The sequence below is a fragment of the Saccostrea echinata genome, unplaced genomic scaffold (assembly GCF_033153115.1).
Source record: "Saccostrea echinata isolate AGI-Se365-2 ecotype Australia unplaced genomic scaffold, CSIRO_AGI_Sech_v1 ptg000029l, whole genome shotgun sequence".
Classification (NCBI taxonomy): Eukaryota; Metazoa; Mollusca; class Bivalvia; order Ostreida; family Ostreidae; genus Saccostrea; species Saccostrea echinata.
This window is the reverse complement of record NW_026889778.1, coordinates 36,289,154-36,302,848: the sequence shown is the minus strand read 5'-3', so window position 1 is coordinate 36,302,848 and position 13,695 is coordinate 36,289,154. Positions and strand designations below refer to the sequence as shown.

The window sequence follows — 13,695 nt, the reverse complement described above, 5'->3', positions numbered from 1 at the left end:
CAATCAACAATAAATAATAGTGAAAGGTTCTTAAAAAGACACTTTTTTCAAATACCTGCGATAAGAAGATATAAACAAAGATATGTTTTGTAACTTTGTTCATTTAAATTATGCATGTGGAATTCAAGAGTATATGTTTATTTAAAGTTTACAAGGAATATTTATCGTAATATATACAATTTCTTAATATTTTTTCTAAAAAAGAGTTCTTATAATACATGTAACTCATTCAAGCAATGGAATGGCGTTGATGATCTTGAGCCTAATATTTCGTACTTTTATAACTAGATAAAGAAAAGTACTTTGCAATTTCATTGCAATCATTTTTCACCTTAAAAGTAATCCCTTTTCTTTGTTTAAAGAACCCTAAATATACTTATCCGACAGTTTTCTAATTTTCTGGTTTTCTGTTTTTTACTACATACTGTAGATTCCTTATTTCTCGCGAGTACTTATTATCGCGAATGGGCTCTTCAACGTCAAATCACGAGAATAATAATTTGCTAATGGACAGTTGATCAAGAGATTTTATTGATTTCAGCACCACAAAAATAAAAGCGAGTAATTTTATTTCGCAAGTGGTGCTTCTCGCGAAATTACACGATAATTAATTCCACGCGTATATTTGGGAATCTACAGTATTTTTAAATTCGTTCACAGTATCAGCTGGACACATTCGATTTTGATCGCAATAAAAACCGCACTTCGAAGGATTTGGGTTGCAGAACTAATCCAGTGATCATTTGTTTGGGGTCAAAATCAAGTAAGGCCTTGTCTTTAGGTTCTGCAATCGTTGTTGTTTGTAACAGAGTAGATAAAAAGAGGAAAATACGGGATTTTGCAAATACTTCTCCTATACAACTCCTCTTTCCAAATCCAAACACTGCAAGCCTAGAAAATATGAACAACAATTGAAATTACGACGAATTGAATGTTCTAGAATCACCAGTGATAAACATTGTTCTTGTACATTATACATCCTTGTGATTAATTAATTACATTTTAAATTTCCCAAAAGTTCGTTAACGGAAAAAAATGTCTTAAAATGAAATATTTTGTAGGGATTTTTAAGAGTTACGACAATTTCACTCTTTTAAACCATTCATGCAAAAGTAAACTGACATCTCCTTCAAAATTTGTTTCTTATTACTTTCTTTTAATATATAAAAAGACGCGTGTATATTACCAGTACCTGTATTTCACTGATTTGCAGAGATTACTGTTAGCGTTTGAAATTCTTTTGATAAAATAACCGTTTTGTTAGAAATAACTGCCTTCCACTCTACCTCAGACTTTCAAACTGCAGATGTACACTTAATCATAGATATTTACCACATATATTAGTCTCAGCTGTATACTTTTGTAGATAGATCCAAATAACTAAGTATATAATACCTCTTCCTGACTGGGTGAAAGGCAGGTAACAATTGACCATCAGAATCCAAAAAGCGCTCAGGTACGAAACAAAATGGTTCTTTCCAATATCTTTCACTGTGATGTAATGTCCAACTGTTTGCAAAAATCTGTTCAATGTTTTGATACAAAACGAAATATCAATTTCAATGGTCTCAATTTCAGACTTAAGAGCACTACTAAAACAAAATTTGGGAACAATTTGTCATATATTTAGTAGAAAATACGTAAGGAACACAAGGTAAGTAACATTTTAAGATAGCAGATTAAAGAGAGAAAAAAAAAACTCTCCACATGTGTTTTTGTGTGCACTTTGGAAATTTTTCAATCTTTTATTCCTAAAGAATATCACTATTGCATTTGGGAAAAAATCCTGTAGGAATGGAAGAAAGACAACCGCCGAAAAATGATTTCTTTGGTAAGAGATAGCAATTTAAATCTCTCTAAGGTTTCTTCAACGGGTTTGGAAAAAAGGTATTTGAGCTAGTCGCGAGAATTATACATTTTGACAGATAAAAGGGAAAGAAGGCCAAAAACATTGTAATGCTATGAAAAAGGTATACTAACTACATTGTTTTTCTGTATGTTGTATCCACCAATTGTGGTTGATTGTGAGCATGAGTGGGGTAATAGTAGAGGAAGGTGAGAAATGTACCGCAATGTCTCTAAGACTACGGCCTCAATCATTGGACATTTTTCTCTGTCAGCGAGCCTTGGCTCCCGGTCAAACCCGATCACAATGTCTACTTCGTTTTGGAGAGCTTGCTGTAGGTCGGGTCTTTTAGCTAGAATATGTAGCATTGACAGAAGTGTACCTCTTGTAGTAAGATAACCTTAAATAGAAATAAGGAATAAAATTAATTGTAGATGATTTTCCTTAATGAATAAAAGAATATATGTTATTAAGCAATATTTACCTGCATTTGAGATTATCAAGAAAACAGTTATTTAGTGTAGAGAAATGTAGTGATGAAATAGGTTAATAAACATTTTGTATATTTTCCCTTATCCAAACATGGTTTGAACTAAACATTTTTTTCACAAAATAATGGAATAAATAAATAAAATATTTTTACACTGATGATAATCTTGTATTTTTCTACGTAACAGTTGGAGACCAGAATATCTTTTTCTTTTTTTTTTTTTTTACTGTATATCTTGTCCATGTTTTTATAAAAGAAAAATGTATTCATTACATACTGGCAGCAACAAGGTTCAAAATCAATGCCTCCAAGTTCTCTTTCGTAAACCATCTCTCCCCATTCTCGTCTTCTTCTTTCATGACCTCTTTCATAGTGTGGTACATTCCCTTTTCTTTGCATTCTTCTTTCTATTAGGACCAAAAAATAATAAATTAAATGTTTAATGATTACTGTTGTCAAAATAAATTGTTGTATATCAATTGAATACTTGGCACAAATCTTACTTGCCATGCAGATTTACATATCTACATCTAATAAAAACATCATTATCAAGCTACCGTGCTTCAAGTAAAATGGACTGTACCGATAGTTTTTCTAACAGATCCAAAATACATTGTTGTGTCCTCTGAAGTTCTCGAATTGCAAGAGACATTGGGAGAGGCAGAAATCGCAGAAAAGGAAATATTCCATACAATGAATCGATCCCTGGAATGGCGAGTTGATTTGCTAGGTTATTTTGTTTCTTTAAAAGTTGCTGCAAGTGACCCTCCTTACCAAAACTGCGTCCAATTAACTATTAAATAAAGAAAACGAGGTATTTTGATAAGTTTTTTTTCGATACACTTGTTAAATAATGTGCTTTTCATTTCCTTTAAGAAATGATTATGCATAATTAGAGATATTAAAAATAATTATTCTGTAAAAGAGAGAAGAAAATCATTAAATACTTAAAAAATAATTATATCATTGAATTCTTCAAATGTTTAATTTTCAACAACTTACTAGCACTTCAATTGAATTGAAAATAAACTCATCGACCATATCTACTGGATCTACGTTCTCCTCATCAATGTTCCTTATCCTTTCCTTGAAGGTTTGTAGATTCTTCAATATGATACTTTCTAAACACCCCAGACCTTTTCCATATGCATTAAATAGCTGATAAGAAAGTTTCCTACGTTTTGTCCACCGCACGTTGGGTGACGAGGACCCTATATCGCCATAGTCATGAAGAATGTATTTTCCAACAAATGTTGGTGTTCGATCAGCAGTTATGGTTGCATTTGGTTCTTTGAGAAACGTTTCTCTCAGTACTTCTACTGAATTTATACAGAGAAAATTCTTGTTTAATATTTTAAATTGGAAAACATCACCATACTTTTGTGTCCATTCATATAGTTTTAAATGTAATTTTGGAATCTCAACGTCAAACACTATTCCTACTAAAGGCCATCCATTTGGTCCTGGCGGCTGTCCATCAGTATTCTTAATAGAGCTTCTGATGACGATGACTCCACACAAAATTAAGATTAAAACAAAAAGAAGGTACTCCAGCATAATGCAAATATCAGCCTTTTCCATAAAAATTGTTTTACGCGAGTCCAGACCTTGTCCTAGCTCATAATCTAGAATAAAAAATAATGTTGCACTGAAAAGCTTAAAAATGTTCCTTTTTCTTAGCTAAAGTTCTGTAGCTCACTGGTCTGTCTAGAAAATGAGATGGACGTCCAGAAAGCTACAGTTCAATACTTTCAAAGCGTGAATAATAATAGCGCAAAGATTCAAGGGTTACTGAATATCTCCGTATTTTTATTAAGTTGTTATCTAAAATGTTGCTACCTACGTGTTCCGAAGGTGAATGTATTATTAATACTTGATATATGCAACAATATATGCTCCAAAACTGATATAAATAGCTCTCTTGGGCCTCGATTTCCATTCAAAAATTTGCCTGTCATTTTTGTTGAAGTCGAATTACGTGCCAATCCGACCCAGAATCAATTCGCAAGGTAGACTACACTAACATACATAATTTTGCGTATAGATGTTCGATTTTGACAAATTGTATTGCCATGGTTAAGAAAATTAGTAATTTATTTGAATTCTTTTAAAACGTTTCTCCTCCTAACTTTTGGTCTGTTTAGGCTTCTACACAACTAAACTATACTAAGATAGATCTTTCTATATCATAAATATACACCAGAAGAGCTACAGTCTTGTCAGGTCGAATTAATTTTACATTGTAGAGGTCTACAATTTTGTGCATATAATGGGACTCTATGACTTGAGAAGAATTATTCGAACTTTATTAATCGGTACATACAATGTGAAAGTAGTTCCAGTTTTGGATAAGAACTACTAAAAATCAAACTTATCTACTTACCTTTTTTGCTAGCATTAGCTATGTGGAAAAACTGCTGATCGCTGATTGAAACGACGGCTGTTTTCGCTTTGCCAATTCGTTGTTTTTATAAATGTTTCCTACAAATGACACACTTTTCAATGACCCTAAAAAGGTGACTGACTGTTCGTTGTCTTATGAATATTTTTGTCACTTGACCGAATTATGACAAATATAGAAAAGAGTTTTATCTTTTTGTGCTTACGCAAAAATCTTGTAATTTTGTTAAATAATTAGGACAACTTGTGTGTTTTTGGTCAATGCCAAAAATTTTTGGAGGAAAATCATTAAGTATTCTTTATGCCCTTCGTAATGACCATTCCACAGGTCCTGTTGGCTCACCATCGAGAACACCGTTTTTATTTTTAAAAAAGACCTTACACAAAATTAAAACTCGCATTGCGGAATACCAATATGTATTTGTAACATCACAATTCTCAAACATGTTACCTAGCTAGTGATGCCATCGGAAAGAAATTTGTTCTCTTTATTTACTTTCAATGTAAAATAGTTATTAGCTGAAACGCCATTAACAGGATTAATAAATAATTAATGGCTTATGAATTAAAGAAACATTTTTTTCTTGTGTATAGGCCTTAAACCAAAGTTTTCACAGAGGTATATATAGGTCAACTGTTTAAACTTTAATTATTCAGTACAATGTGTATATGCAGAATTAGAGAATTATTTGATATTTAACAAAAAGAAAATCTTATCTTTTACTCTAAATGACAACGAAGTCGATAGAGAGAACGCATTGGTTTCTTCGGTTCTCGATTACCCCACTTTCTTCTGTTTTCTTCCTTAAGTTTCAATTCATTACCTGCGATCATAAACATTCTGACTATCAAAGTTTCATGAGCATATTGATTCAAAGGAGAATATTTACATTTGCATTTTTTTCCTGTATGTAACACTGCGTATTTATATTGTATAGGAAAAGTTTTGTCACGGAAGTTAATTGTTAATCATAAACGATCGAATTAATTCCACAGTGACGTCATAAGTGATTGAAGCGTTCATTCAATTTATATCGTTGAGGTTTGAAAAAATAAAACATTTCATAGGTTTAAAACTTAAATACACAAATATTCGTTATAAATCAGCCATTAAGAAAATATAGGAAATAAGGTATCCTTTTAAAACAAATACGGGTTGGTATCCCCGAAGACCTTTATTGTACAATGTAAATTTGATCACGTGACATACCAATATTTATATCCCAATAAATGTTTAAAAATGTAACCATTTTCTTAAATATCAGGCAATGCTTAATGTATGTTATATTCAATTTGATCAAGTGACATACCTATAATCTTAAAGCCACCAATATGTTATGTGATCTTTCGGTCATATGCATATAATCATATTAACGCTTTGCTCAGGAGTGACACACTTTATATTTTACCACCTAATGGCATACATGTGTACACATGAGTACAATTATTAAGTTACCCTTATATTGACATACAAATTATTTAATGATAATTTTACTGCATATTATATAAACTACATTTACACGTTATATATATAACGACTAGACCTTGAAAATTTTTGCAAGTTATATTATTTCATCATTAAACGAAAAGGCCTCTTTACAAAAAGAATTTCATTATAAGCAGAAAATATTTCGTTTTAAAGAACCTAAAAATAAATAGTTCTGACGAGAAAATTATATAATTAAGGACAGATGATACAAATTAAAAAATGGATGTCTGGATAGATATATATTTTTTGACTTATTTTGGTTGTAAATGAATAGAATAATAAATTTCTAAAATATTAAGAAAACGTAAAGTTTCTACGATGCTTAAAATTCCACCTTTCTGCAACCAACCTTATTAATCTATACAACTTTTTGTCACTTAAAATCCATTTATTGTGAAACTTTTGAATGAAAAATAAAAATCTATGCGGTTAAACTTATTCATTTTACTTATATAAACATGATTTCAGTTGTTATTTTCAAGATTTTTCATAACAGTTTGTTTGTATTATCTGTCCTTAAATGAGAATTTATTTTGTAATAAACTTATATTGACTCGGAAGTAATCTTACATTTTCGTCAACTGAGACTTATCGGTTTTCATGAACATTGTCACATATAAGTGAATATAGTTGTCACTTCACTGTACATGTACCTTAAAAACACTCAGTGCATCTCATAAATCTATTACATATAGATGAGTCTTAATTTATTAACATTTGTTTGTTTGTTTGTTAAATGTCCCTTTGAGAATTTTTCCATTCATATTGAGACGCCAGCGCTTGCCGGTGGAGGGCTGCAAATTTTGACCTATACTCGGCACCTATGGCCTTTGAGTAGTGAGAGATCTTCTTCGTGTCATTATCTACTGCGACAAGGAACCTCATTTAATACGGTCTCGTACGAAGGACTGGTCTCCAGTGGGATTCTAACCCGCGACGTTAGGATCAAATCCTTCCTCAGCGATTCTAGAACAAACCCTCTAACCACTGCGCCACGTTGATGGCGACTATTAATATTTGTACGGCTTGTACTGTACATCAAGGTTCTACAAAGCATGATAGATTATTGTACCATTTTTCACAACCTTGTTTTAATCCTGTTGAAACCAATTTAGAAATTAAACATGGTTGTCTCATCACCACGTTTATGTTATTATTATCATTTGATCTGTCTTAAAACGTGAGACGAAGTAAAATAATTTTGTAATCATACTCATATACTTGCAATAAATGCTTTGACGAATAGTACTTTTGCATGTTGTATTTCGTTATAATTTCTTTTTTCAACCTCTACAAAATGTATCAAATAAATCAAACACACTTTAAACTTTCAGTCTCATTCACTGCAACGTCACTCATAGAATAATTTAAAAATAATTACTTCAATAGGCGACACTGTCAAGCTTCCAAACTTGCCTTGTCCATAAGAAAATCCTAGTCATGCAAGTGAATGAAAATCAGTATGTTCGAACCTTGTAAATCAGATTGTACTCAAGTCATACAGTCGCGCCTCTTTTATCCGGACGCTTGATGAAACGTCCGGACTACTGAAAATACTTGGTATATATAAATACAAACTTCGTCCGGAAGGTGAAGTGACACAGAAGAAAAAAATCAGTGATCTTAAGACTTAATTCTTAGGGTATAGTGTTATAGTATTTATCAATTTTGAATCAACTGTTTTCGCAAAGGGTACTGATAGTGCAATATGAAACAATAGTCACTACACCATAAAAAAAAAACATGCTTTTATTGTAGGTAAAGTACAAAATCTTGTTTTTAAAGATACTTAAATTTGTCTAATAATATTAACAAAGAAATAAAAACACACAACACAAAAACAACAAAAACACGATTCATGTAATTGCTTCTATGCTGTTTGCTGTATGTACATGTATAGATCAGACAATTATATGGTTAATCTTTTGATATTTTCAAAGCGTGTATTTATAATGTTTTACAATTTATCGTATATTTCCCACTATGAAATTTACGAGGTCACTCATTATTTCGCAGTAAAAATCGAACTTCGAATGGTTGTGCTTGTAAGACAATTCCTGGAATCATCTCCCTTGGATCGAAGTCTGTTAAGGGTTTTCCTCCAGGTTCAGCTATCGTTATTGTTTGCATTAAAGTAGATAAGAAAAGGAAGATACGGGATTTTGCAAATACTTCTCCGATACAACTTCTTTTGCCTAATCCAAATGCTACCAACCTGGATTAAAACAAAGTCTAGAGTAAACTGTATTCATATTAAATTAAGGAACTTATTTTGAAGAATATTTTATTGTGAAATATAACATGCACTGTTTCCTTGAGATGAAATATTGAACATTTTATACAAGCTTGTCTTTAAAATGAAAGGTTTAATTTAAATTCAAAGTTATTTAGAAACTAGGTTCATATACTGTTATTATGCGTCTCATTTTGTTATCTTTCAGAAAGCATTTATTACGAATGTACTGCCATATACAATTTGAGAATAATGAATAATGGGGAAAAACATTCATAAACTCATACCTCACTAGTCTGACTATATTTAAAGTCTGAACTGTAGTTTCAGAGTACAGTTTATACATGTTTTGCAGAGTAGATTTGTAGTTAATTACGAATCTCAAACAACGGCAATAAATACAATGTACTATTGCTTAACATCTAGTATATTTTCAGAACTGTTCAAACAAAAGAAAGTCAATTTTAACATTCTACTCAATACGTGTGAATATATAATAATTGATCGGGATCGGATGGCAGATTTAGACTAATGATCATATTCCCAGAGTTCTGTGCTTCTTCCTGAAAATACATGTACCTCTTCCTGATAGGATGAGTAGCGGCCAGTAATTGACCTTCGCTGTCTAGAAATCGTTCGTGTCTAAAGGTGAAAGGATCCTCCCAGTATTTTTCACTGTGGTGTATTGTCCATCCATTTGGAATAATCTGTAAGAAGTATACGAGAGTCATTCAAAAATACTCAGACTTCTGTCATAATTTTTTATTTGACGAAATATTATAATCAAAGTTGGTAGACATATTTTAACAATAAAAATAATTTGAATCAAACAAATATTTAGAAAAAAATATCGTTGACGATAACGAAAATGGGGTGCCGGAGCACGGTCATTATAATTGAATAATTCAGTAACAAAATACTGTATAATTTCTTTAGTCATATCTCAAATAATAGCGCTAATACTATAATAGTATTGTTACATCATTTCACATACTGAATTGTGATGTAATATATTGACTAGTTGAAATGAAATCAATTTCAGAAGACAAATAGTCCCCACTGAAAAAAAGCGCAAAAAGATGACGTCGTAGGACGTCACGCGGCAGCAGGAAGCGATACAATGCTTTATTATATACCCATCTGTTTGTCACTCAGTTTTATTGTTGAATTTATGCAATCACGTGACGGTGTGATCCGACGTTCCGGATCACCACACGGTGGTTTTCTGAATCCATATCACCCCTCTCTGAAACTGATGACGTAGTACACAGATAAATGGCGTTTTTATTCTCGAACATCAAAAAGTTCCCTAACAAAATGGTTTGTTTAATGTAGAAAAGTTATGTAATTGATCCATAAACTTTCCTTTTATTATATTTTGCTAGTTGTAAAGGGGTATATAATAAATTTATCATTATAACAGTAACTTGATCCGAAGAGCCGTACAACACCGAGAACACTGACAAACTACAGGTAAGTATATGCTCCTCGAATAATTGTTAGCAAATTTAAGTGTCAAATAATATGGAGACTATTTTGATGAATGGGTATGCACTACAGATCCTTTTAGAAATGAAGAAGGGGTTGAGAAACTTTCAGAACGATGTTTTTGACGTTACAATATTGTGAACAGTGCTCAGTGGTGACAAAACATGATGATTTTAAAATAAAGAAAAATGAGTTCCATTTCATCAAATGGAATGAAACTTTACGCATTGACAAAATAAATGTTTTTACATATCAAAACGTGTTACTCTTAATAATAACATGATTTATAGCGACATTGTCTACGTATGTATTTTAGAATGACCCTCGCAGTTTAAATTAAGCTATAACAGTTTATATTAAAAAGTAATTTTTACAACTTAAAGTTTACAAAACCTAAATCTTTGCATCAATCTTTACGCAATGAAGATATCTTGAGTTCTTGAAAATTTATCAGATACATTACCATTCGAATTCTGAAGTCCATATATTTCAGTGTTTTACAGCATTTTCTTTGTATTTGTAACTACATGTATATTAAATTTTTAATACTGTGGATAATGTAAAATACACAATTTATTTTACGAAATCAATGTAACAGTAATTCACTCATATTTTTTTAAAAAATGATATAAGATTAACCCATAACACGTCATACAAAATCTTCTTACCACTGTCTTTTTATCTATTGTATAATCACCAATTGTCAAAGAATCGGAGCTTGAGTGAAAAAGGAAGACTGGTAAGTGAGAAATGTATCGCAAAGTTTCCAAGATAACGGCCTCGAGCGTAGGACAATTCTCTCTGTCAGACAGTCTAGGTTCCCGATCGGTTCCTATGACATCGTCCACTTCTTTTTGTAGTGTTTTCTGAAGTTCTGGTCTCTTAGCAAGTATATGTACTACTGACAATAGTGTTCCCCTAGTTGTCAGGAAACCTGTAATAACGCGAGAACTGTAAAAGTCGCTTTATTTCTACGTTCGTGTGAACTTCAAATATTTTAAATTTTCTACCCACCCGGCAACCTTTTCCACGTCCATAATTATTGCAATTTTATTACCAGAAAATAGAAATGAAATCATGAAACATTGCCAAATTGCCATCTATGAGTTGTCATGGTAGAAGCATAAAAATTCAATAAAATACGTGCTTCGGTAAACTTCTTTTAATTTCTTATTCAAGCAAATCGAACATTTTGTTTTTCTTTTTAAAAGAATGTTAGTCAAGGCTCTTGGTTTGATGTATAAAAAAAAGTCCATATACATAGGTCTTAATAAAAACATAGCTATAGGGGGGAAATCACTTGTTTCTTTTATACTAGTATTCTGTTCAGCTTATACGGTAATCGTTTGATCAGTTTTTGTTTTTGTTGTTGTTTTTGTTTTTTTTTTTTTTGTTTTTTTTTTTTGTCCTTTATGTCTCGTTTTATTCACCCCTTTTATACTCTCTCTCTCTCTCTCTCTTAGCTCTAACTTGTGTAATAAAGCATGCGCTCTGTCGGTTAATACATTTTCCAAATGTTCATGCTGAGCAGCAGAACATTTAAACAATAAAATGCCTTTAGTTGTTAGAACGGGGATTAATGTTGCAGCTGTTGCAGAAAAAATGCATAACCCGCGTAAGCCGGTAATGTTTTTTTTTTTTTTTTTTTTTTTTTGATAGATGCAACGTTAATTCCTCTAGTAACAACCAATGAAAGACATTTTATTGTTTATATTGACATTTGTATAGATAATCATGTAAAATATGATTATGTATGTTAAATATTGTATTATTGAAATGTACATTATTGTGTGTTTCATTGATGGAACTGCCGCTACTCAAGAAATCAATACAGGTGGCTTGCTCAGCGGCGTTTACTGACTGATTAACAACCATGGTTTTTGTAAGAAACAAAGGAAATAATATTTAGTGGATGTGAATATTTGAAATTGCACCTATGACCTGTATATATTTACATGGCAATTTTTTTTGAAAGTTCACAATCAAGCTGAATTATATTAGGGGACAGGTTACTTATTAACCATAAAAATATTAAATGTCTTTTAACACTTACTGGCTGTATCAAGATTCAGTAATAATGCTGCCAGATTTACTTCTGTGAACCAGGGTTTCCCGCTCTTGTCTTCTTCTTCCATTATTTCCTTCATAGTATGATATATTCCCTTTTCTTCGCATTCTTCTTTCTAAAAAGAATGCATTGATAATATATTACTAGTTTATTGGGTTTATAAAAGTTGGTTATTCATAACAAATAAAGTTTCTTTACTTATTTTAAAAAATAGTTTCTTTGCTGTAAAGAAAAGTAGTATAAGCAGCGTTGATGGCTTGGTCAACTGAGTGCACTTTTTGTCCCCCCAGATCCTGGATGGCTGGGTCAACTGAGTGCACTTTTTTTGTTCCCTTGCCGATTCAATCTAGTATACACCCTGGAAAAACCCAAGCAAAAGGGGGGAACGTTTAATCTACGTTTGTGCTGAGTCAGTCAATACATAGGCAATACACAAACTTGGCATCGATTCAAATCACAGCTCGGTATGCATTGTGACGTCATGTGTCATTCAGAGCAAGCCTCTCTCTCTCTTTTTTCTGAAAACGGAAAAAACAATAACACAGTAAAGTGTGTAAGATGATTTATTCCAAAAAAATGTGTACATAATTACTTTTTCTTCTGGAGTTTCAGGGGCTGTTTCTTCTCCGTCTGGGTTGTAGTAGCAGGAAGTTTCCTCTTGTTGTTCACAGTAATGGGGATTTTTCCCTGGTCTGCCTCCATTCCTAGATTACGAATCTCATTCCTCAATTCTTCTCTAAACTCACGAAGCTCATGCATCACCACTTCTCTAAACATACGTATTTTATTATCAATTTCCTGCATTATCATGGTCATTTGATCTAAGATATCACATATCAAACTTCTTTCATTTCCTTCAATACTATCTTGTGTCTCTGGTAAGGTTGCAGGTGAATTCATGGAATTTTCCTCTGCCATATTTCTACGTCTGTCTAGTACCTAGTGCCCACTAAGACTGATCCTAAAATTTCCAGCTCTGCTTTATATACCCTTTTGTACGTACTGTGTACGTCTCAATACTTAGTCTTGGATCAGCGAGCTACCTATGCATTGTGACGTCATACACTCTATAAATACAGCTTTTCTTCGACTTTCAGCTCATTTTGTTTTCAGATCTATCAAGATGAATTTTGATAGTACCTTGAAACGATTGTTACATGCACAACAACTTATGAGATGGAAAAAACGGGAGAAAGGATTAGAAAGAATTATTTCTCGACAGAGAACCAGAGAATTAGTTCTCAGGGAAAAAAATGCAAGATTAATGGAAAGATTAAAGAGAGCCAAAGCCAACCGAGCTCAACACCTACAAGTTTTAATGAATCTACCTGAAGAAGAAGAACTACCCTCTCCGTCTTCGTCACCACCTCATTCACCACCCCAGAAGTCAAAGACCATTTCCCAGTATTACCAAGTGAGACTCAATAAAGCTAAGCATTCCAGAAAATTTAAAGCTAAAGAAGATGTCTACAGTGTGAATTTTAAAGAATTTCCAGAGGAGGAAAACAGAGGATTTGTTCGGCGATTATTTAGAGACATGCTACAGAATGTCAAATATCAAATGCAGTGTAACCCCAACGATTATGTACGCCTGAACATTCACCACCCTTCTCTGGATTCCGACATTTGGTACGAGTTTACGCAATGTAAACATTTAAACAAAATAGAAGCCGTGCAACAA

General features: G+C 32.3%; 1 protein-coding gene across 1 annotated transcript in view; it reads right to left on the bottom strand.

Moving 5' to 3' along the window:
* Nucleotides 1-662: 662 nt before the first annotated feature.
* LOC133195253 (cytochrome P450 1A2-like) overlaps nt 663-13,695 on the bottom strand; it is a 37,310-nt gene continuing 24,277 nt past the window's right edge. Inside the window, exons 3-12 of the mRNA XM_061331108.1 lie at nt 12,000-12,129; nt 10,615-10,880; nt 9,038-9,165; nt 3,657-3,894; nt 3,339-3,422; nt 2,920-3,129; nt 2,614-2,743; nt 1,981-2,246; nt 1,396-1,523; nt 663-891 (exon numbers count right to left, since the gene is read on the bottom strand). Coding sequence (XP_061187092.1) covers nt 663-891; nt 1,396-1,523; nt 1,981-2,246; nt 2,614-2,743; nt 2,920-3,129; nt 3,339-3,422; nt 3,657-3,894; nt 9,038-9,165; nt 10,615-10,880; nt 12,000-12,129 — 1,809 coding nt within the window. The remainder of the gene's footprint in view (nt 892-1,395; nt 1,524-1,980; nt 2,247-2,613; nt 2,744-2,919; nt 3,130-3,338; nt 3,423-3,656; nt 3,895-9,037; nt 9,166-10,614; nt 10,881-11,999; nt 12,130-13,695) is intronic.